At 38.6% G+C, this 24981-nt stretch overlaps 1 protein-coding gene across 1 annotated transcript in view; it reads left to right on the top strand.

Annotated features, from left to right (window-relative positions):
* Positions 1-298: 298 nt before the first annotated feature.
* Positions 299-24981, top strand: part of MBP (myelin basic protein) — a gene marked incomplete at its 3' end in the record, with an annotated part of 85470 nt that continues 60787 nt past the window's right edge. Inside the window, exon 1 of the mRNA XM_080611510.1 lies at positions 299-972. Within this exon, the coding sequence (XP_080467636.1) occupies positions 922-972 (51 nt within the window). The 5' untranslated portion in view covers positions 299-921. The remainder of the gene's footprint in view (positions 973-24981) is intronic.

Genomic DNA, 24981 nt, shown 5'->3' on the forward strand with positions numbered 1-24981 from the left:
GAATAATGAAGTGTTACTGTTAGCAGAACAAACTGAACTTTATTACTCAAAGTTCAGTTCAGAATTCTGAGAGGAAAAAGTCCACTTGAGTTTTATCTTTTGCATGGAGTTTTAAGTTTCAGGACTTCAGATGTGACCTTGCACAGCATTCAGGTTGGCTGAAAGCAGCAGCGGTATATAAGAACCTCTACAAACACATCCTTCTATGAGAAGAAATATGTAGAGGAACCGCACATATACTCTAAAAAGCTGAATTTCAAGTGTTGTGGTTTAACCTACATAAACTCTGTTAAGGCTGAGCTACAACAAGATGAGCCAGAAAATTCAAAGAAAGAGCTGGCATTCCTTTCTTACTTGTCAGGAAAAGTGTGGGCTGTAAGGAACATATCCATTCTCACCTCCACAGCAAATTGTTAGCAGTTTAGTGTGGTGCTTTCTTGCAGTAACTGCTGTTTATATATTGGCAAATGTGAAAGAATTTGATCTTTTACGGGAATTTGTAGTTACAGATCATTTGATAAATATTACATTGTTTTGTTATTATAAATGTAATATCAAAAGACATGGCCTCTATCTAATGTCTAATCTGGTCTTGGTTTATGTGCACATTTCACAATAAATGCTTTAATTTTCCTGCTCTGTATATGTGTTCTTTTTGTTTTGTTTTGTTTTCTAAGAAGGAAAGCTTTCTGGTATTGTTTAGATCTACAAAATAGACCAGATAAGCTTCCTTTTTTTTTTTTTTTCCTTAGGATCTTTCATAGCTCTTACCTTGGACTGTAAAAATGCTTATTTTATGGGAACAATCTCTCTGTTCTGTGACAGATGAAAAATTAATTTGTATTTCAGTACAAATGTATTGGTTTCAAAAATGCTGTATTGGTTTTATCTTTTCAGAATTTGAAGTTCTGGGGATCCATCATGGGGAACCACGTAGGAAAACGAGAACATAGTGCTGACAAGTCAACCAAGGTAAGTGCAGAAAACTGAAGAGGCAAGGCCACTTTAGAAATGTGTGTTATGAAATACATCTTTTTTTAGTACGGCAGTGTATTTACCAGATCACTTTCACCATTACTGTTTTGGAGTTGTCACTATAAAATGACTGCTTTGTTTTTTTTCCTAAAACAAAAGGTCCTATGAGATGTGGCCAGACCAGGATTTTTCTTTGCTGGATTAATGAGGGATGTGGTGTTTTCCTGTGTCGGAAGGAATGTTTCTCAGTTATGGTAGAAATGGATTAAATGAGCCTTAAAAGTGTGATATTGTTGAATTTTTTTAAAAAGCCAGTGATCTAATTATGGTGTGTGTGTTGACAGCTTTTATTTTGGGCCATCATTGGCTTTATCCGTAGGGAAGAAGCTATATAGAAACACGTAAAATGAGAGAAGCACATAAGAGAATTCCAAAGTAAAAGATTCTCGGTCTGTGGAGATACAGCTTTAAAAATTTCCTCCCCAGAAAAAAAAGAGACAAAATGTTAAAATGTTAATTAAAAGTTAGTACTTGTTTTCTTAGCCTCTGCTGACACTGTTGTGTATTTTGCACATAGCGTGATACACTGTTCGCCTTGTGATAATATCTTGTTTATTTGTTTTCTACATTGTACCGGAAAAGAATTCACACATATCTTAAAAAAAGACATCTTTGTGTGTGTATATCTGTGTGTATAAAAAAAAGATGCTTCTTGGTAGCTATTGCTAACTTTCTTCCACCCATCCCCACCCAAAAATAACAGTTTACAGTCTGAGCCTACACTGTATAACGCTGTTGCCTTTTGCATTGGACAGGTGTTGTAAACAGGTAGTTCTATGCTTTGTCTGGAGGAATGTGGGTAGTTTGCATTGCTGTGGCAGATAAGCAGCTATCCCCAAAAGGTATACAAATTAGAATTCATACAGTTGTTAGTACTTCCATCTCCTTCAGGAAGATTCATAAGCAAGCTGGAAGGAATAGAGCAAAACCAGGAGGAAGTGAGGACAATTGACTACGTATGTTTTTGGTTTGTGTTTATGCAGTATTTTGCAAAATCGTTTTGTGGCCCAAAGTTTCGGTTCCAGAACAAAGAAAAGTAGGAGTCCCAAGCTGTGGTCTTGTAATGACTGATTTTGTAGACTTCCCCTCTAGAAAACTGTTGTGCAGATCCAGCAAAGTCAAATTCATCAAACTGATGTATTTAGCCAACTATTTTGATCCTTTCTGACCAAGGGTGTGAGATACTGCAGGTATATGGAACTTGATGGACTGTTTTGTGCCATATATCCCCTTCTTTGGTTTTTGAAGACATTTGGCTAGAAAATCGTAACTTTTCTCCTGCTCTGAGATTACCTGTGTCTGATGGATCTGGGTGGCAGGTGAGTGAGATGTGGGGCACATGGGGCCTCAAAAAGGAGAAGATTCTTCCAACTGAATGAGCCTATACCATAAGTGCAAGCAGTTGTGAGCAAGAGTCAGGCGGCTGTGAGTGTTGCGCTTAGTATGTGACACACGTCTACAAGGAAATGGATTGCTGTAGTTTTTTTCAATTACTTCTTTTCCTAATTAGTTAATGGCAAGTACTTGATTCTCCAATCAAAATAATGTTCATTTACCTAAAATATTTTTGAAGGGGGAACTTATTTCTATATTAATATCTTCTGTCCCTCACTCATCCTTCTAGAGTAACAAACCCCTAAACCACCAAACCCCTAAACTTTAAAATAGGCAATATTTTATCAAAATTTCCCTTTATGCACGTAAGACAGTAATAATGTCACAAGAAATAAGGTCACAGATTTAAAATCAGGAAATACATGGTTAAGGTGCTGCTATACATTCCACATAACATCAGTCTCGATTTAGTTCTTACAGGCAGCATTGAAGTTCTTAGTGAAAGTAGTAACCATGTCGTACCTTTTTCCTTTTTCTTTTTCTCTTTTTTGGTCTTATTTCTTTTTTTGTTAAAATAGCTTCTTGGTTTTTTTCTTGTTGCTGTTCAATATAGCTCTAAATTAGAAGTGTTTTCCCACCAGGCTTCTAGAGTGGTATGGGAAACAATTGCTGAAGGCTTGCAGAGACTACAGTTGAAATGCCTCTCCTTGCTCTTAGCAATAGAACTTCAATGAAAGAGGCTACCAGCTCATTATGGGTCGTTCTGAAATTCGTTACTTTTAACTTCAGGCTCTTAACTGTATTTCCTTTCCCAAAAATATAGTACCAAAGAACAACATGGTTTTAGGCTGCTTCTTTGAACATGTGATGTCAAATTTGCCTCTCAAATGCTGTACTGGCTCCTGAACTGATAGACAAGTTCTCCAGGCAGCTGTTTCATGTGACATTAGGGAGACTGCTGCCAAACTGTAGCAATCATAATTCTTGGTTGTTCAGTAAGTGTCCTGTGATACTGCAGTTACTATGGGCTGATTTTAGTTTGTTGGTTTTTGTTTGGTTTTGGGTTTTTTTTTTAGTTGGCATCTGGCTTTGCTTTTCTTTGAGCAAATGTGAGTACTTGAATTACACAATTAAAAATAATGATCTGGAAAGTAATTATTTCATCAAATGTCTAACATGACACCAAGATGCTTTCAAATGGAGAAATCTACAGAAAATAAAAAAATGGTTTCCTATGCTGTGATACTTCTTTCAAAATATTGTCCTTTTCTTGATTTGTAAGTGTGCCAAGCTACAGTGATTATTTAATAAATAATGAGGTACTGTGAAATTACTTGTATGCTTTGAAAAGCAGTTGGTCTATTTGACCTAAATAATGTAAAACTATTTACAAAACTCTCATGTTTTATGCAGAACAATAGCATACTCCATCTCATTTCGGTCAGATTTTTCCCTTGTATTTAATGGATCTGCATTTTTTCAATAGTTTTATGGTTTTGTACGATGCATAAAAACTATTCAATGAACCCAGCAATTTATCTTCTGTCTTTTTACTTTGGATTATAATAGACTTTGCAGTCTACTTAATACATTAGTAAATGTGCAAGTATTTATTTTGTTTAAGTTTGTTAGTGTTAATACTTGGGTTTAAACTGAAATAAATGCATCTAAGAGCAACAGTAATGAAAAGAATGGGCTGTCCTTCATGCCTTGTGTTTCTTAAAGTTCTCAGAGAACATAACAGTTCTGCGAGAGCTAAATGTAGAAGAGTAGACGGAGTAGATGGACTAAAGTTTATTGGTCTTTTTTTTTTTTTTTTTTTTTTTTTGGAGTTGTAGTTGTTCTGTGTGGATTTGGCATCATTAAGCTACGAGGTGCTATGTGCTCTTTTGTAATGACTACTGCTGATTTCAAGTATTACAACAGCACAGTTGTCTGCTGCTCTCCATTTTGATTGTCTCTGAGAATTCTGTACAGCACATATATTGCCATCCCAAAATCTTTGAGCCTTCTTCGTACCTGTCAAAACTGGCCCTTAATTTCCTTGGTTGTTTGGGATGATGGGGTTGGAAGGAAGGTTTCTGGCATTGTCCCATCTATTCCACAGCAACTACCAAATGCACTGACTCCTTGGAGCCTGGTTTTCATGTGTCTCAGGTCAGATAGTACTGTGAGGAGCTGGAACCCAAGCTTGTGACCTATAATAAAAGATCAAAATCCATGGTTCTGCCATGCCAAGGGATTGCTCAAGAAACTTATACAGGCCTGGCACATGTTAGATTATTGGAAATACTGAATCAACTACCTATTTCATGACCTTGACATACTTGGGATGTGCTGAAAATAAACACTAAGGAACCAAGGAATAAAATCTAATTGCTACCTCTGGTATCTAATTGAAAACTTTGGGAAATGTAATTGCCACAGTATATTGCTTTCTCACAGGCCAAAACTGAAAACAGATGTAGTGATCATCAGACACTCAGTCTACAATTTAATGTTTTTTTTGAACTAAAAGCTATCTGTTAACAGTGTCCGAGTCTTGCTATGTAGTAAACTTATGAAAAAATTTGCGTTTAATTGCCCATTTTATAATGTGTTTTGCAGTTGTCGATCTGATAATTTTAATAAACTGACAGGTTCTCAGTGTTTTAAGAAGAACTGAGCATAGTTACTTCAAGGTAAATTGCTAGAGTGAGCACTTTTGAATAAATCAGAAGATTTCTGTGCTGCTTCGGAGGAGATGCTGTTTTCTCTCCTCTTTTTTCCCTAATCATTTTGCTAATGTTAAGGAATTTGCACCCTGGACAGCATTACTCTCGATAACGTTGGCAAAAAGTTTTCTGGTTCTCCCTGATGAGAGAGAGTTGAAATTCTGAAGATGGCTGGCACAGTTGTTGTATTGTTCGCTTTCATAGATGCTCAATGATCTGCAAGCCAAGAGTTTTCACTAATCTCATCTGGTGCCCTACCTCTCATAGTTGAGGTTGCTTACAGACCTGAGCCATATGTGTGGTTTTTACAGGTGCTTCCTTTTGGTATGTATCATCAAGTATCAAGAAAGGAAAAAAAACCCAGCAGATGAAGTGGTTTTTATTGGCTTGGTTAATTGCTCTGAAGTGTTATTTTTGTAACACAGAAGTTAATTTTTTAATACTTACAGGTTGAAAGGTACGTAACATACAGATTATAGGGATTTTGAAGTCTGGGATATGCTTTTCTGTAAAAAATAAAAAAAAAACCACCAAAACCAAAAACAAATGTAGCATTTGATTTTTTTTTTTATTATGTTTAAATAAATAGTCTTACTACCATACATAAATTAATCAGTGTGCAACTTTTCCACTTTTTCCCCCATCAAAGCTGTGTAACACAGTTTTTATTTTCTAGTACAACTGTGTGTTCTCAGAGTTGCTGTAAAGCAATAAAGAGCACAGGGGCTATAGGGGCATATTCTTTGTGATTTGATGTATTGATTATAACACTCCCTCTCAAACCAATACCTTTTTGAAGGCAAAGGAAAAAGAGAGAAATACTTTTAAGATTTTGAGACTGCCAATGTTTGCTCTGAGATTTGATGGACATTTTCACCAGTTTTACAGGTTGCACCCTGTAGAAATTCTCGTGACCAACCAGTTCCTGGTTAAGCCAGTGTCTGGTACAAGGAAGTACTGCTTTGGAAAGAGGCAAATCCCTCTTCCAGGGTGTGAAGGGGAGTTCTGGGCAGTCAGGTTAAGCAAAACTAGTTCAATTGGACATATGTTTCTTTAGTTAAATTCTGCCATTGACCTACAATTGGCCTTGAGCATATCCTTTTGTGCTTGCTCTGTCCTTCTGTTTAATTTCTTAACCTTACTTAGTACTGTCTAACCAGATTGTTTGTTGGAACAGATGCAATATCATTCTGTATTAGTACTAGTGCTTGGAGACTTCAGGTGGAGCCTTCTGGCACTAATATGCTTCAGGTAGAAAGATGATACCACAGTGAAACGGGAATGAATTTTCTGTTGAAATGTCTGAGAATTCAAAGTATGCAGTAGTTATGACATCTGTCCTCAAAAATTAACCTGGAGACCATCATTCAGTATGGTATTGCAAGTCTAAGTTTAAGTAGGCAAGCAGCTCTACTGTAAAGTTAAAGGGAACAGTTTATGTGTCTAAATTGAAGTCATGTCTTTGAATACTTGACTGTTCATTAAATTCTTCAGGCACTGAATTTAATAGGGTCAGTCCTAGTTATAATATTTAATGTTTCTAATGTCTAAAATACAGTAACCTCATTGTAAGTCTGTGTGGAACAGCAACTGTCCCTGGATCAGAGCTGATACTTCTACAATTCCACGTTTCCCTTTGCTGCGTGTATGTGAAGGCCACTTGCTGATGCAGCGCTCTGCTGTGCAGAGCAGTTGGTGAAAGACCTAAAGGTCGGACACAAGGCAGATGCAAGTGAGGAGCAAGTTCTGATCACTGCCACAATGCCTGCTACTAGTGTTTAAAGAGTTGCCTAAATTATATAATCTTGGCAGTATGTCACTAGATCTGTGTTTCAGTGGAAATGTGAATAAATATTTCGCATAACCATTACCTGCATAAGTAGAGAGCATGTTTTTCTGTTGTGCACACAAGTAATAGTGTTTCTTGATTTAGGTCTCAAGCTGGTTGAGCTTGCATAAGTGCAAAAGGAAGAGGTGCAGTCACTGTGGTTTTGGCTGGGGAGGAGGTAGGGTCTTAGGCTTTGTGCTCCCACCCGCAGTCTGCAGAACTGGCTAGAAGAAGAGGGAAGTACACTCTGTACTTTTTAAAGTCTTGTGCTTCAGATGCCATAGTTTCCTATAGTTCCCTTCTTGTTAGCTTTGATATAGAACTAGATAAATGTACTGTGAAATAAGTTTAATGACAGTACCACTTAAATTGGAGTTGGAAGAAAAGAGGTGTAATATACCACCCATTCTTTGTGAACTCTCTCTGAACTGTTACAGTTGCTGAGATGACTTTAATAAGTCAGCCCATACTTCAGCCTGGGAACATGTTGGTCAGTGCTTTAAGCATCTTCACACCAGAAAACAAAGTTATTTATATTTTTAATCTTGAGAAAGCAGTAAGTGATGTGGAGAGCCTGAAAAAGAGCAGTATCTTTCTTTGTCACGTAACCTCTTTGTATCTCTCCTGTTGTAGTGTGTGTAGATTCAGTAGTGTGACTGTGGATCAGTATGTGACGATATTCTACCACCTGCTCTGAAATTGGGTGAGATAGGTCAAAGTAACAAACTAGAATTTCTGTTATGTTTGAGAAGAGCCTAAAAAACCCTTTTGGAGTCATGTATTACCTTAGAATGAAGGTATAGCTGTAAAATGGGTTGTGGTGAAGTGCATTCTCTTTATTAGAGACATTGACAAGCTTTACCTATGGGTACCCAGGGCCAAACCACAGCAGTATCTAAGTGTATCTCCAGTATCTAAGACAGTGACTGGTAAATCTCTCCTCTAGCACTTAAAAGTATTAAACCTCCAAAAAAATGCATTTTGAAGTTTGTTCTCATCCTTTTCCACTAATGCTAGTTCTGTTGTCTTTGATGCTCCTGGGCAGCAGCTGGGAAGATTAGTGTTGGAGCAATGTTTTATTTTTCTTCTGTTTCACGGATTCGCATTTCTAGTAGTGTAACTGAATGTGCAGCTAGGTCAGTGTAACTAGTTGTAAGATACAGTTTTACACTTGGCGTTGGTACAAAACCAATACCCCAGCTCTGCTCAGACCTGATGAGAAATGTTCTGCCATGAGGAAAGAGCTCCATATCACTAAGGCGAGTTGAATTTTGTTCTCATTTCTGAATTCAGCAGCTGTGCAATGGACATCTGAAGGAAAAAGATACAGGGCTTCTCCAGACCAAGTGTCGCTTTAACAGTGGCTTCCTTTTGCACTTCAGAAGCTGAAGGTGGATTTCTTACTTAATTGCAGTTATTTAAACACTGAGTAAGTTTAACTCATCTGCGGCTGCAGTTCATAAACTGATATTTCCACTTTGAACTAAAAGGTCATGGCATTTTTTTCCTTTTTACTTAACTTTCTCATGCCCTCTGCTTTAATTTGATGGAAATACTTAGGTAGCATTTACTGAAAGGAAAAAAAAAAAAAAGTCTTTTGCAAAAGGATATTGAAAAACTTTTAAGCAGAGAAATACGACTTTATTTTTGATTGCTGAGATAAGATTCACTCTTAAAAACAATCTGATCTTTCAGTGTAGCATCCCGTGGACGTGGCTGTGAAAATATCAAGATTTGCCTAGAGCTGGAGGCCACAAAATACATGCCGTTTTCCCTGGGTAGTTAAGGGGACTTCTGAGCATTAGTTATAATCAAGAAGAGGCAATAATGGAAATCTTGTGGCTTTGTCACAGTGGCACAGAGTGACATTTATGTTGGTGTAGCTGGACTTAGCTGGAACTGAAGGATGAACTTACAGGAGGCATAAGGGCTCTAAGCTTGCTCACGAACCCTGTGCAGCTCAAAAGCCACAGAAAACGCCTAATTTTGGAGTCCTTGGTTATTCCTATTCTGTGTAAGAGCTTTGGGATTGGATGCACTGTCTAGTAGTGCTTAGGTTTTCAGATGAGTTATGCAAATCCCAAAATACTAGAAGCATCTCAGTTACAAGGCACTATCCGAGACTGTTATGTTGAGATACGAGTGGTTTCTTTTTGTTGCTGTTGTTTCATTTTGTGGTCATAACCAACTGGCACGTCTAGCTCCTTCTTTTATCTTCCTTCTACTGCTTCTTACACCCGGGTTCTTCCTGCACACTACTTTCTGCCAGCATTTCCATCTCTGATGCAGTCTAAATTCAGTGCCGTGTTTTGATTTTTCTGAGGCATTGGAAATAATACTTAACAGCTGACAGTTCAGTTGCTTTCTCAGAAGCAGCGAAGAGATAGTCAGCTAACAGGCAGACTGATCGGGAAGATGGGAACACTGTAGAAGAAAAGAGAAGGTTTGCGCTTTTTTGACAACACACCTCCACTTGAAAAATTTTCTCTACAGCCAGCTCTCTCTCTCCATTTAGACATACAACTTTCAGCAGCTATCCCAGCCAACGACACTACATTGCCTTACAAAGCAATCCAGTACTGCCATTGCAAATACTTGAAAGCTGAAAATCAAAACTGTCTCCTGTTACTTTTATGACCAACTATCATAAATATTTATATACTGTTTTGTCATAAAGTTGTGTTGCTTTCTTGCTTTTCTACCTTGCACCTGTAAAGATTTGTTTTATGCAGAAAACAGAGAATTGCTGTTGAGTTCTGTTGGGGAAACATGGCTGAAATTTTTCAGTGTGAAGTGAAGTTGTATGCAAAAACTCTAAATCCCACTTCAGTTCCTTGTGTGCTTGTGTATATGTGTGTGCATGTGTCCATATATAAAAAATTACACATGTATGTTTAAAAGTATATATAAATGCAAGCGTATCTTCAAGTGTAGATACTCTGTTTATATCCCTATAGGGCTGCAAATGTGCTCACTATATGAGTTTCAAAAGGCAAGACCAGTAGCCTTCCACCCTGGGGAGTCTGGCTATCTTCCCTCTGAGCTACAGGCTAAATGTTTTCTTAATGTTGAGGCAGAGCTTTCTACTGCAGATGAAACTGGCCTTATGGTGTGCAGTGATAAAGCCTGAATAATCACCATCTTTCTTTTTTTTATATATATTTTTTTAAACCCAATGTCTGAAATTCAAGACAATCCTGTTTTTCTGAGACTTGGCAGATGAAAGGTTGGTGAATGTGAGACTGAGAATCTCAAGTCGGTGCCTGTTACAGTTGAGGAATGTTTATATCTCATGAAGTATATTAAAGATATTTCAATACTTATACTATGTGTTGATTAAAAAGCTAAATATGTTTTTAATATACTTAATAAATATAAAGTACTAATATAGGTAAATATACTATAATGTTCTAGGAAAGGCTTCAAAGCTCACAGTAGGTAAAACCCACTGCATAAAGTAACAACTGTCTTTGGTGCACTGCTACACAGAAAATTCAGTGTGTTTGGGATGATTGATGTTCCTTCTGGAGCTTGGTCACATGAGATGAGATTTGAGATCACAAGCTGTACATAATAAGAATAAAACTTAGTTTCCTCTGCTGAAAGAAGTAACTTGCTTTATGCTGCTGGATACTTGCTGATGGAAAGAGGTTCTTTCCTATAGTTTGGTGCTAATCCTCACTTTCTTTCTGAATCAGATCTATGTTTGGGGATTCAAATTGGCTTAAATGATGAAACATGTTTATTCGTAGCTGTTGACAATGGCATCAGGCCCCCTTCTCACTGCCCCTTTATCTTTGAAGAGCTGAGCTCCAGGAGGTCCAACTAACCCTGTCTCACCAGCAGGACCCAGAAATCTAGGATCTCCTTGTGGACCTTTTATAGGAAGCAGTGGAGTTTCAACAGCTGTCAGAGGACCTGGGCGGCCTTTTTCTCCTGGATCCCCCTGTATGCCTGAGTAGGCAGGTTGTCCAGGAAACCCAGCAGGACCAGGTGGCCCAGGGAGTCTGGGTGACCCCATTGCACCAGGTAAGCTTGGGTCACCCTTTTCTCCATCTCTTCCAGGGTATCCCATGTGTCCTTTCTTTCCTTGCATATCACATGGACCAGGAGGACCAGCGCTACCTGAGCAGAGGCCTTGATTTCCCTTTTCTCCTTTTTCACTAACAATGTGGACCTGAACATTTAGCTTTAGGATTCCTGCAGGTTCATTTACTTGACAAATTGCTTTTTTCCTGCAACTTAGTATTTTTAAAAAATAAAATTCTTAATAAAAAATTTTTCTTTACATTTCTTTCAGCTAAGTTCTTGCTTTATAAGTAAAGGTATTTGTAAGTAGAAAAAATAGGTGGAATACCTATTTAATTATTTTTCCTCTTGTTTTGACCTCAATGCTTGTGTTTTACTTTCCGTCAGTCCTCTTAGGAGGAGAGGGAACGTAACTCCATTCTGGAATTTCTTCAATGTACCTCTTCTGCCTGTTGCAGCCTTTTCATTTCCTCTGGCACTTTGTTGTTTATTATTTTATCATTATTCTGTTCTGCTATGCTATATGGGCCCCATAAAGGATCAATAAAACCATCTAAAAATAGAAAAATTTGTGGAGATTTGGGGAAAGGAAGTGAAAAGGTCCCTGTCACTGGATGCATTCAGGTGGGATAGGGAGCCCTGGGGTCTAATAACAGATTGTCTCAGTGTTCTGGCCAGTGACCTTTAGCTCCAACTACATGAACAGCCAGGGGCATGCTTGCTGTGTCTGCTTTTGAAAAGGAATGCTGAGATCTTTCAGTCATCAGATGCTACTCTGGGATTTTGCAGAAAGAGTTTATAATGCAGTTAATGTTGTAATAACACCATAATAACACAGCTGTTGAGTCACCTGATTATGGGAGAATAAAAGGTTTGTGGCGTTTTGGAAGCTTATGGAGCTTGACACACAGACTTTGCATCAACTAAATTACTTATCATTGATCAATTCCAATTCAGCCTCCTGCTGCTTGTGTGTAAGGGACAGAAACCACCTGAACATGTTTAGATGTGGCCCACAAGGGAGATGGCTCCACCAGGAGCAGGGGGCCTTGGCTTTTATCCCAGCTTCTGAGCTCTGATCTCAGCAGTTGACAAGTCATTCTGTTTTTTGCCCTGATCAGCTTGCTTTAACCAATTAGGCTAAGAAGTGTGGGCTGACAGAGCAGGTGCAGAGCTGCTTTCTTCCTGCAGAGAGCCAGATGGCCAGTTAATTGTCCCAATCACCGAGTTAGATTTGGCCAGGTCTCTTGCTCAGTTCTCCATTATGCTGCTGTGCTGCCAACTTGGGTCTTGTGGCTTTAGGAAAATCGGCTTCAGAGACATCTCTGAGCATCTGGACTTCTTTTAGTCACGATATATAGTGTGGTTAGTTTCAAACCGTTAAATGGTTCCTAGCTGATTGTTGTTTTCTGAAAAGAAAAAATTGCCTGATGCATAACAGGAGTAAAGGCTTCTTGGTCTGAGTTAGGATGTCTTGCTTGTTACAACATCATTAATATTGAGGTATGGTTATAATGGAGAAAAAACTTACAGTAGGAACCCATAGTTTGAAGGATCGATTCTCTGGGATTTTGCAAGGAGAACTTCTGTATCTGTTGAGTTGCCCATTACAGGACAAGGCTTGTGGGTGAGGACTTTTTAGGGGAAGAATAATTTAGTTTGCTAGAGTCTCTGGAATCCTTTTTTAAGATAATTATTTTTCATTGTTAGGAGGAGATGGGAAATTATTATTTGAATGCCACATTTAAGGAGATGTGCTATACTGCAAAGGATTGTAAACTGGCTAATAGAATTGCTGCTGAAGTGTGTTTGCTTATCTGCATGCCCATACTTAGTCACTCAGTGTAATATCTGCAACTGTAGTTTATGTGTAACCACTTCATATGAATGTATTTGTTCATGAAATGCAATATATTGTTGCTTTTGTGTCAAGACAATCCACTTCTGTTACAATAAATCATTTTAGGAGTTAAAACCTTGGAATGCTAGAGGCAAAGAATGGGACGAACCAGAGTAATGATAATATCGCCTTTGCAATGGTAGGGAATTGAATTTAAAAGATGCCTAGGTGTTTCCAGCAGGCCACTTCTTTTGTTCAATGCTAAAAAGGCAGTCTCTTGATCTAAAGTGATTCTGAAGTTCCGTGTTGATAGTTATTCAAGCAGCTTGCATAGGCTGTCAGTTAATTAAAGTAGCCTGTTTATGGGAATCATCAAATATATGAATTAATATAAAACAGCTATTTAAGTTTTTGTATTTAGAGTTGATGAATTTTATTTATTGTTGTTCTGGTGGTTGTGGTGGCAGCGGTGATGATGTGTTGTGGTGGTGTTGTGCATCCGTCATACTCCACCTGTTTTCTTCAGCCAGCCCTGGATCTGTTTTGCATGGCTTTTTTAAGTAATGTTTTGACAGTGACTCTGGCAGTGCTAATTCTACGTAGAAGTTACATAGCTAGTGGGTTATACTACCTCTAGAGGAGAAGGTGAAGAGCTTTGCAAAGTCTGTTGTGCTTATGTCTGAAGTCTCCATAGTATATGGGTACTACCAGAAAGCCTGTCTGAGATAGACTTCTTTGAAATTGTATGTGCTCCTTTTTTATGATTAAATACTAGCAAGAGAAAAGTAGAGGAAATGCCTCCTTATTCATGCACAGGTTTTCCCTCTCCAGTTAAATTCTCTGCCTAGAGAAGCAGTTGAATGCTAGCTGGTACAAGTTTGATATACAGTTTCCTGTGTGACTCCTTTATTTCCTGCTTGCCTACAGAATTGAAGCATGGGTTCTAGCCTTCACAACACATATGCAGTAATGTAAAATTCTATTTATGTGCAGAGGGTTACTAAGTAACAGTTGCTGAGGGAAATGCAGCCTTTAACTGCATGATGCCTGTGCACTTAACATTGCCAGCCATGTAGTGCATTAACATAGATATTGCACATGAATGTAACGGGATTTTCTGTGGGCTATGTGTGAGCAAAACCTTCGGAAAAATATGAGGAGTGTAGTTTGAAGAGCTGGAATCTCTCCGCAGCCTGATCTTGTGGACGGCAGATGAAATCCAGTTTTTCCCTTCTACGTCATCCTCTCCATACCACACCATGATTATGGACCTTGATGTATTTGTGTGTGTATTAGTATTTATATCCGTATCTAACAGTAGATAAAAAGGCATGTATCTTCCTTCAGGGGGAGGAAGGCTGAATGGCAAACAAAGACTGTTGTGACACTGGGATAGATTTGGGTGTTGATAATACAAGGAGAAGTTTGCCTTGAGCTGTGTCTTCTCTAGTAACTGTGCTTACTTCTAATTTTGCACAGAAGTTATAAAGGGATTTTTTGTTGTTGTTTGTTTGTTTTGTTTTTTGTTGTTTCCCTAAGGATTCCTTTTCAAGGAATGTTACTTTGGAAAGGTCATGTGTCTAGCCTTGAGATGGAGTTTCCTTTAAATTACACCTAGTATAACATACATGCTTTGAGCTGGAGAGCTTTGTATGTGATGGAAATGAGCTGTCACAAGTTGTGCAGGTTTTAACTAACTTCTCTGTTACAAAGCTGCTTTTTGTCTGTAAATACTTGGAAGATGTGTGTATATGAATAATTATTGCAGTGGAAAGTAACATGAGCTTATTAGGCTGTATGATTTGCTTATCATGGCATGTATAACTTAGTGAGGTTCTTTTATTAATTATATCATGTCAGTGTATGTAAAAGATGTTCAAAGTAAGTTTTGATAAGTAACGATTGCCACAGTCATTTTATAAAAGTGGCATAAATATTTATCAGGCATATTTAGTTGTTAGTTTCTTGGATTTTTATAACATTGCTTTAGCTGAATCCAAGAATGTTATTTCCTAATCACTGACAAATGCGTTATAGGTGGGAGCTGACCTCATATTATCTACCTGTGCTCTTCAGAAGCCAACATTGCCACTGTCATGTAAATAGTGTCATAACTTGTCAACTTTGCAAAATTCACTTCATCTGTTCACTCATGGAAATTGATTTTTAATTTTTTTCCTTTTTCTTGTTATGGAAAAAAAAAAAAAAAAAACAAACCAAATCCAAACCTGGAAAAGCTGTGTATGTTGATTTTGTTTTTTTGTTTTTTGCTCCTGGCATTGTAAAGTCTCTTTTTTGGATGGCTTATAAACCTGCAGTTGTCTGATTGCATTTTTGTCTCTGTTTGAGACAACGTAGTATCTGAGGTTTGTTTATAGTCTCTCATACAGTCCACCCATTTTGGTTTTGAAAACAGAAACCTTTTCCTCTGGGGAGAAACTGGTCCTGAGTTCTTCATTACTCAGGCCCCTGTTTTTCTGTAACTCTCTGTGACCATCTGTGACTGTTCAAGTGGTTTTAAACTGGTGTATTAGCCACAGCTTTTCCCTTAGGAAGCTGTCATCTCTGGTGACAAGTACTGACTCCAAGCAAAGTATCTTTGTCTATAGAAGAAGCAAAGCAGAACAAGGAGAGAAAAATCGTCAGCACAAAAAATAAGTACATATCTGTTCTTCCAAGCCTTTTTCTTGTTGCTCCATAGGGACTCATGTGTGTCTTTTCTCTCAAATCTCCAAGTTCAAGTGAAATGGGGTTAAGCTTTTTGCTAATAGTACCTGCCTTTCCCATGTACTTCAGGGACTGCATATCATTTCCAAACACCTGTAAACAATCATTTACATTAACTTAACTAACATGGATACATAAAGTGAACCTTTTCTGCAAAGCCACTTTCTGGCCAGTTGGCTCCCAGCGAAACCTAGTGAATGAGGTTGTCCCATTTCAGATGCATGGCTTTCCTTTTATTGAACTTCATGAAATTCTTGTCAGTTTATTTCTGTAGCCTGTCAAGTTCTCTCTGAATAGCAGCTCTGCTTTTCAGTGTACTTACTGACCAGTCCCCCGGTCTGTTATTACTTGGGTCTTTAATAAGACATGAAATTATATTTGCCTTAGTGTTGATTCATAAGGGATACAGCTACTGCCTGACTGCCAGCTGGACTTTATGCTGTTGATCACAGTCCTCTGAGCCATGTGGTCCAAGCAGTCACCCACCCCCTTTTATTCCATCTACCCAGACTTTCTCAGTTTGACTGTAGGGGTAGAGTGGCAGACTGAGGCAGGCTGTGTCACAGATCATGCTAAAGACAGGTGATATGACATTATGCTTCTCCCTTCCTACACAGAACCAGTCATTTCATAACTGGAGGCTATCAGGTTGGTCAGATACCATTTGTACTTGGTAAATCCGTGTAGGCTGTTCCCATGCACTTTATGGTTAACCATTTCTGTTAAAACTGTTAGGTCATCTGCCTTTAATAAAAAGATAGAAATGGGTAAACATTTGACGTGCTGTATATTAAGTATATCTCTCACTTTGCCAATGGATTATCACTCCTACACTGTAGACACAGAGGTTTCTTTTGAGCACAGAATGTACATTACCTTCAATAGTCTTTTATACTTCAATAGAGTATTGCACTTTGGGATAATTGACTGGAGATGAAGCCTTTTTCTTTCAAGATAAAAATAAAAAAGGAAGGGGGAAGAGGCGTGAAGTGCACTTTCTAGTTGAATAATGATCCTTGCTTGCTTGAAATCTAGCTAGAAAGATGGACACTGGTCACAGATTCACAAAGACCTGGCAAATTAGTGCCAGCCTGTATATGGTAACTCAACAACAGTACAGAGGTAGTGTGGAGGGGTGACAGGAGAAAGGCAATTCTTGCTGGCTATGCGAAGGTGATTGGTTGGCTTTTTTAGGGTGGTGTGCTTTGTGGGGGTTTGTTTGTTTGTTTTTAAATAGATAAAAAGATGAAAGTTCTAAAAATTAGGCACTGAAGGAAAATGTGGACGCTGAAGAAGACAAGAACATTTTTTCCTGCCTGAAATTTGGGACAGACCCAGGCAATGAGTAGAAAACCTTGCTGGTAATGCTTCATTCTTCCCTACAGAGCTTGGGGCTTGCACAGATGATGACTAGATGGTGGAAAAGTAGCACTTATTTAAATAACTTTTTTTTTTCAAACCACTTTTTTTTTTTTTTAAACCTACGACTCTCAAATTTCAACATGATACAGGGAAGTCTTTGTCTCTGCTATGATACGTTTCTTTTCCTGAAGGTGTGCAGGGTTTTTAGTAGAACCACAGTAATGAATCAAACGTTGGTAAACTAAATCATCTTTTTAAATGTTGGTTTCTATTTGCTTTTGGCTCACTGCGTGATAAGGTGGCTGCTCACAGTTTGTATTTCCGGTATTACCGTTCCTCCTGTCTGTACATGCACATGAGTCTTTCATTGTCATCACTTCTGATACTTCTTCATGTTGGTAGTGGAGAAGATGGTCTTTCTCAGGTTTGGTTTCTTTGTTTGACTTTATATACTTGGAAAATGGTAGCTACAATTGTTTAAAACAATACTCTCCCTCTGAACTGTTCCATTTTAAATACAACAACAAAACAAAAAGTGCTCCTGGTGAACAGGATTGTGTATGGTGCAGATGACATCAGTGATTAGATTATCTGTTCATGCTTTTCAAAAGGTATGAGAACAGCCATGAAGCATTTATATTACAGAACAGGTATCATATTGGATGACTGAAGGCACTTCCGCTAAATGCTTTGTGATCGCAGTCTTTTGCTTTATTTTTTTTCTTTTTTTACCATGGTGTATGTAAATGGAAGCAATTAGTTCTACAGGAAAATTTCCCCTATTTCCAGGTGAATAATCGTGTTTGCATTTGCTGATGAATTAGGTGTCACCTGGGACTGAAGAAGCACTAAGTGTGAGATCCAAGTGAGTCATTTCCTCATTATTTCAAGGTTTGTCTTACCACTGGCTTGTTGTGGTAAAGAACATAGTTAAAGAACAATAGTTAATAGTTTCAGGAATAGGTGACTATTCCTGAAAGTTAGGAATGTTTTACATTCTTGATATATGAGGAAAAAATGCAGCATTTTACCTATGCTTGTTGCCTGTGAAATCACCAAGATATGCTAGATACTAGTCACGTCACTTTACCAATGTTTGGATAAACATTAATCAGATTGCAGTTAATCAGATGTAAGTATCCATATCTGCATATTATAGCCTGGGCTGCATTGTGGAGTGTAAGTGTGCTTCCAGAGGAGGGCACCAAAATCTCAAAGTGGCAGTGGAACTGGTATAACAAACCACTTCGTGGCATGGTTGATAGCCAGAACTTGGTGAGCTCAGGCTCTGAATGATGGCCCTTACAAGGATTACAAGCCCCAGTGAGATCAGGTGCTCTCATTGGGTTTAAAATATGTCATTATTGAAGTGCATTTATCTCCCAGTTGCATAAACATTCTGATACTACTGCTGCTGACTGAAACAATGCATCCTCTGTTTTCTTGTAGCTTCCTTCTTGCTTTAGAGGACCTTCATATACCAATTATAAGGGCAGCTAATGAAATTGGCCTCTGCCATTCATTAACAACAGTAGCTCTTAAGGGTTTGGGGTTTTTCTGTTGATATTGTTTTCCCCTTCACAGTAGTCAGTACACTTTGAATGCCAATTCAGATATTTTAAACACAGACTGAACAGTTGCCTGAAAATAAACAATTAAAATGTCATCTTTCTGTACATGTTTGGGTAAACAACTGGTTTTGTATAATTTATTCCAAGATGTTCTGCCTCAGAGACTTTGTTATTCCCTTCAGAGATGGGAAAGTTCAGCCACTGATCACGCAGGTTAGTGTTTCAGCTTGATAGCTTTGTACATGTGTTACAATAGTCCATTTTTCTTCCGATCATATTGGTGCAATTGTAGCTCTGCGCAGCGGTTTTTGTGAGAGTGCCTCTGTGTTGGCTTTAAGCGTGGAGGAAAGCATTGTTCTCTTGTTTTGCTTTTAGAAAACAAAATAACAGAATAATGGGAAGAAGTATCTGTTTTTACACAAGTCATCAACATAATGCCTGTTACACAAAGGTGGCTGACAAATTTTGCGCTGAAGGCATTCACCTTCGTGAAAAAACAGGCCGGCTTTAATGGTGAGAGCCTCTTGCTTGCAGTCTTTGGAATTGCAGTTCTCACTACTAGCAGTGCCACAAAATTGCTTCTGGAGAAGCCATCAAAGAAGAAAATACCAATTTTTATGTAATGTCAGATTTCCTGTCTCCTTAGCATTCTTGCATAGTGAGTGATCTGTGTGCATACTGAATGGTTACTTGCTGAAGACTGGAGAGAGTGTATGTGATTGTCTGAAGAGGAATTGGCTTCCTAATGTTTTTTAAATTGCCTTCTCTCTGAAAATGCTGATGAAGAACCATGATCTTGTTTAGTGCATATGACCATTATGAAAGGGAAATGATCATCCTAGTAAGGGTCTGCTCATCCGTTCTTGATAACAGATGCAGAAGTCAGAGCAAGCGGTGAATGGGAGCAGTTTCTATCTGTGTTACAGACATTCTGTGGAATTTTTTCCTTATTTGAGTGCATTATTTTTGGATAGCTTTTTTGAGATTCTCCTGACTTGTGTTGTATTGCTTTAGTGTTAATTGGGTGTATTGGTTTGTGTTATTTATTGTATATTTTATAGCAGTCTTTGTGGTTCAGTTTCCACAGTTTCCTGAAGAATGACTGGCAGCTAGAATATTGCAGAAATCAGTTAAATCTTCTCTTTAGATTTTGCATTTTGTGGTTGGTAAGGTAACTATGGTGAGAAAGGCGTCCTTGTTGTGCTTGTCTTCAAATGCCTTGAGCAAAATCACAAGTTGATTATAAGAAGTCCTCTGAAAATGCTTTCTTAAAGAAAAGTCTAGGATCCTTTTATCCTAAGCATGAAGGTATTTCTGTATGTTTGAGGTATTTGTGCTCTAGCAAGTAATTTTATTTCTCATTGATGCCTATCTACTATTAGCATTTGCATTATACTTGAGAGACTTACAGTAGCCTGCTGAAAGGAAAGTCAGCCAGATTTGAGCCCATTGTTGGTCATGAGGTGAACAAATCCCTGGGATGGTACTGTGGCTTTCTGAAAAGGTGTTGTTCCTGCTGTGATTTTCATGTTAAAATGTAGCATGGAGTTTTCTGTTGCTTCCTTCTAATTGTCTTGGGTGAGAATTGAAGTTGCTAAAAGTAAATGGGCAAAGTCATAATAAAATCACGTATTTTAAAATGTGGTTTAGTAGTTCCAGAGAAATATGGTTGAATCTGTATTTATGGGATTTCTTTGAAGGAGGGGGAAATCTTTCATGCTACAAAAGTATGGACACGTTTTGAAGGAGCCGTTATTGGTGAAACACTTCATTTTACTCAGTTGCAGCTTTCTGATTTACTGGGGCAGGGAAAGATGGTACTTTAGGTTATGGCTTTCCCTTGTAATTTTTTGCAGTACTGTATTCATGTGACTGCTGCCATAAATCTCCGACTTTGCTTCTTTGTCAAAGAAAAACGCAATGAAGATTCGTAGTTGCTGATGTAATTATTCTAAAAATCTATTTATGCTGGCTGTTATTTTGGAGTACAGTCTGCCTGTATATCTCCTTTTAAGAAATAGTTAATGATGAATGGGTTTAAATCCAAGTTCTTCAAACCCAACATATTTTGTTGTTAGAAAAGTGGGAGAACTCAATAGTTTATTTTTGTCAATCTGGTTTTGTTCAAGATTTGTGAAGGGGACTAACATTTCGAAGAACCTTCTTTTAATGTCTTTGAGGTATGGGCAGGGAGGGAACTTCTGGTTTTTAAGCGTGTTGAGGTGGCTTCATATTGTTCTAAAAACTAACATAACATGCCTATCAAGCATGGTTAAATGGCTCAGGGGCTGAGGAACAAGGGCATAGAGGCCAGGGGTTTTCTCCTTGATCCTTGCGGGAGGGGCGTAGGGCTTGAGAAGTGGATAGATCATGGAGGTCAACAACTGGTTGCACAACTGATGTTGACAACAGGCATTTGGCATTTACAACCATGTTTGTTGTAAACCCTCTTTGGGAATCAAGAACTATGCAGAAGAGACTGAATCTACCTGGCCAAGTCAATTTAATATTGGTCTATTTAAAACAAACACGGATGTGGTAACGCTCTTGTCATTCAGTTGCATAGACAACAGTTTTCTGTCTTGGGTGGACAAATAGGAGTATTTATATGAAAGTTTCATGCTTCGTGACTGGTGGTGAGTTTGTGGCAGCTTCCCCTTCAAGCAAATGTTACATAGCAAACCTTGTTTCTCCCATTAAAACTGGGGGGGAGACTGTGTGATGGATTGGATCGGAGAGCCGATCTGGTTCAGTTCTCTCCCTCTCTCTCCCCTCCCATTGTTAAGAAAGATTATTTGTAGCCCCTCTCCCACCCATCATCTAGCAACTTGAGGGCCCAACAAGTGTTGGGAGCAGCCCAGCTTGAGCGGATGGTGAAGGGGGAGGACAGATGCTTAGGGTATGAGGCAAGGCTGAGGCCATGGGGAGCGCATGTTAATGAGGAGCTCAAATGGCTGGGTTAAAATACCTTGCTGCTTTTCAAAGACAAAGACGTCTTTTTCTCAAAAAAACACCACCCCCCAAAAAAACAAGCTAATTTTTTGCAGGAGTTCAGAATAGTTTGATAATTTTCTCATATCATGGTACAGAAACAAATGCATTGGTCAGTGCTGTGGTCAAAATTTCCTTTGAACCTACACATCTTGCAGGTAAATGTAATATGTTTTAATATTGGGCAACTTGTGTGTAAAATTTTTCTTAGCTTTGGCTTGGAAATACGCTTCACAAGGCTAGAGACAAGTGATCTAAAGTAGTGAAAATGGTCTTCCTTCTGAATCAGTATGTTGGAAAAATTCTCTTCTAAAATTAACTGCTCTGTGTTAAGTTTAATCTTTCAATTCTTGGCAAGTAAGTGTGAATTTTGCTTTTTAAGTGCTTTAAGTATTTTGGTAGATTTTAGGGAGTTGCAGGGATGTAATTTTGGAAATAAAGTGCTTTTACATAGCAGCTTGTGAGCTTTGTTTCCTCATGAGCTAAAAGCTTGGAAGTGAAAATTAAATTAAATGCAGGAAGTTGAAAGTCCATTCTTGGCGCACAGTGGCAATCTGTTCAGGGTGTGTTTCCTACTCATTAAACAAAAAGGGGATTTGGATTAGCCTAATGCATGACTTCGAGTAGAATGGTGAGAAAGTCTCTTAAAGTTGTCTACCCTTTTTAGCCTTTTTTTTTTTTTTGTGGTACTCTTTTAACATAGAGCAAGCACTAAAAAAATACTTCTGTTACTAAGAAAACCAGTTTCCAGCCACCTATAGAAACAACCCAGACATATATGCTGGTGTACTTATTTTGCACGTTGAAGGACTCATTTTTGCATGTGATGGGATTAAGAATAAAATACCAGAAGTGAAATTCTGCCCTCCCTGCAGTCTGGTTTGCTGCAGAGGAACTGGGCATGGCTGTCATGTCAGGTCCTGAGTCCCTTCTCTGTGTGTTTTGTTGTCCCACTTGTGCTTCAGCTCTTTGTAGCCCACACAGTCACGTGAGTTCCACTTGTCTTCTACAGGCCTGCAGGGTCAACAATTTATATTGGGAAGGGAAACCTTACGTGTTTTCTCTTAACAAAGGTAATGCTGGATGCAGAAGCAGGATGTCAGCTGTGTTGGGTTTTTGTCAAAAATACCTGTCCACTGTCACTTGGAGTACTGCAAAAGCCAGAAGGTTTTCACAGCAGGGGGCCCAGAAAAGATGTCTTGTTGCTGATAAGGTGGCAGACTGGTTTATTTCTAATGGTTTTGTATCATTCTTAGGCATGACATTTTTCCAGTGAATGTTTCTGAGATGCTCTGTAGTAAATTTCATTTTATAACATATTTCACTCATTAACTTCTAGGTAATGGAATGCAGAAAATAATATTTAACTAAATATTTAGGGTTTTTATTCTAAGACACTAAATATCTTTTTGTTCCTGGGCCACTGCGGGCATCCTTTGTGATGAAGTAGATTTGGACATTGCTTGGTGGGATTTTTTTGTTTGGTTGGGTTTTTTTTGTTTGGTTAGTTTTTGTGGTTTTGTGGAGGGCATTAAGGGAGTATGGGTCTGTGTGATTATGTTTGTTTGTAAACCTCCATAAGCAGCAGGCAGATGCAGCATCGTGCAGCCAGTGGTTGGTGGGAGTCTGGGAAAGGGCTGTAGTCTCTCCTCTGAGTATCACATCAAGTAACTTCTGCACTGGGTCATGGTTTGGAATGGTGAAGTCTCCAACATATGCTCCTTTATGGCCAGCTATTTCTATGTTGCCCACAGGGAAGTGTTTGAAGTGCTCTCTCAGTGCCCTTGCTTGTTTTGCTGTTCAGTGCTACTGTGTAGAAGTGCACACATGGGGCTGTGCACCCTGCGGAAATCCTCGCTGCATTGCTTTGAGGCATGTTTGTAGTGCTGCTGAGTGCCGTGCTGTACCATTACATTGTGCTCCCCATAGAGAGCTGCCATCTCATTTACCTCTCTTCCTATGGTTAAAATCAACAAGTTTACTGCCACAGACACTCCTGTATTGGCCCCCCAGGAGGATTCAAGGCTGAGGATCTCTAGTAATTTAAGCAGTGGCAAGTGTTTTGCGTTTCATTCATTTAAATTAATTCAAAACAAACTCAAACCTGTGATATTAGAAGTTCAATGTGCAAGGTTGAAAAGGATTTTTTGCCTAAAAGAAGTCCAAGATATTTGCAATCCTCTCTCCCTGGCCAGTGGATTATTTTTCACTTTTTTGAATGGTCACAGTTTTGTTTTTTCCCCCATTTTCCCCTTTTTTTCCATTATTCTGTAACTAGTTGCTAGTCTTTGCATCTCTGCTGTGTCTTAGCATAGATCAAGTATTCAAATGTTTAGATGACCTTTTTTATCTTTTTCTGGTATATCAGATATCTATATGAATTCTTTTCAGATTTTGTCACTATGCTAGAATATAGCATGATTTCATTAGCAGAAGGAAGCAGGGCTGCTTTTATACACTCATTACCCTTCAGAAAGACCTCAGGTGATGGCATGTGAAAATTGCTAGTCTGCTGGGGTTAGATACTGCCATTGTTCAATCTATTTATGAAGCCGTTAAGGAAATGCACTGAGAGTTGAGGCTGCAGCATCAGTGTTGTTTTTATGACTTAAACCACATCCTTTTCTTAAAAACAAACAAAAAAATAGTGAAATGTTTATACTTGTTCAGCATGTGGCTAAATGAGTGCTCAAAGGAAAGGAAAGTAGCAAACAGTCTAGATAGGATAAAGACAATGAGCAGACTGTGAAAGCACCACTATTGATAGCTATCACTCTTCAGGCTATGCTGGAAATCTACTTCCACACCTTTTGTGAAAGAGATTTGCTGTTGATGTCCAAAGTGCCTATGTTTGGTTTTGCTCATAAAGTGGTGTCACAGTTCCTGTTTGATTCATGAGGACAAGAGTTGCATCCAACAATGTGCCTGCCAGATGCTGTTTGCAGTGGCACTATAGAAGAACCTGGATTTAAAGGTTTAAAGGGGGTTTAAAGGAGGGAGCACATGTGCTTTAATAACATTAGTTTCAGGTCAAGTGTTCTGGAGGCTGTCAAAACTCACTGTGTTCCCAAGTGCAATTTTAGATCCTTACATTGATCTTCACAGATACGTATTGTGTGTGCCGCTGCCCTGATTTGTACAGCTGATATGGTGGTTGCTGTGTTCTGTAGGGTGGGATTGGTAGAGGAAATAGCAAGTCATAGCTCTGTCCATACTTGTTTGAATTTTATGTGATTCATATTCAGGTTTCTTGTGTACAGTTTCAGGATTAACGTGAACAGAGTGAACAACACATGGCAGGATTCTTGGTTCAAGTTGAAAACATTGACCCGCAGCATATTTTTGTGTCTTGTCTTGTTTTGCAAATTCCTTTCTGTTTTATGAGAACTGAAGATTCTGGCAGTGCCCTAAAAGTACTTGCAGAGTAACTGCTCACTCGCCTGGCTCTTCCTCTCCCTCTGCCTCTATGTACATGAGTTTGGGTTTGTTGATTTGTTTGGGGATTTTTCAGTTCATGGTTCTTGATTCTTACACATGGTTGGCTGTCCT

The sequence above is a fragment of the Psittacula echo genome (genome assembly GCF_963264785.1).
Source record: "Psittacula echo genome assembly, chromosome: 2".
In the NCBI taxonomy this organism is placed as follows: domain Eukaryota; kingdom Metazoa; phylum Chordata; class Aves; order Psittaciformes; family Psittacidae; genus Psittacula; species Psittacula echo.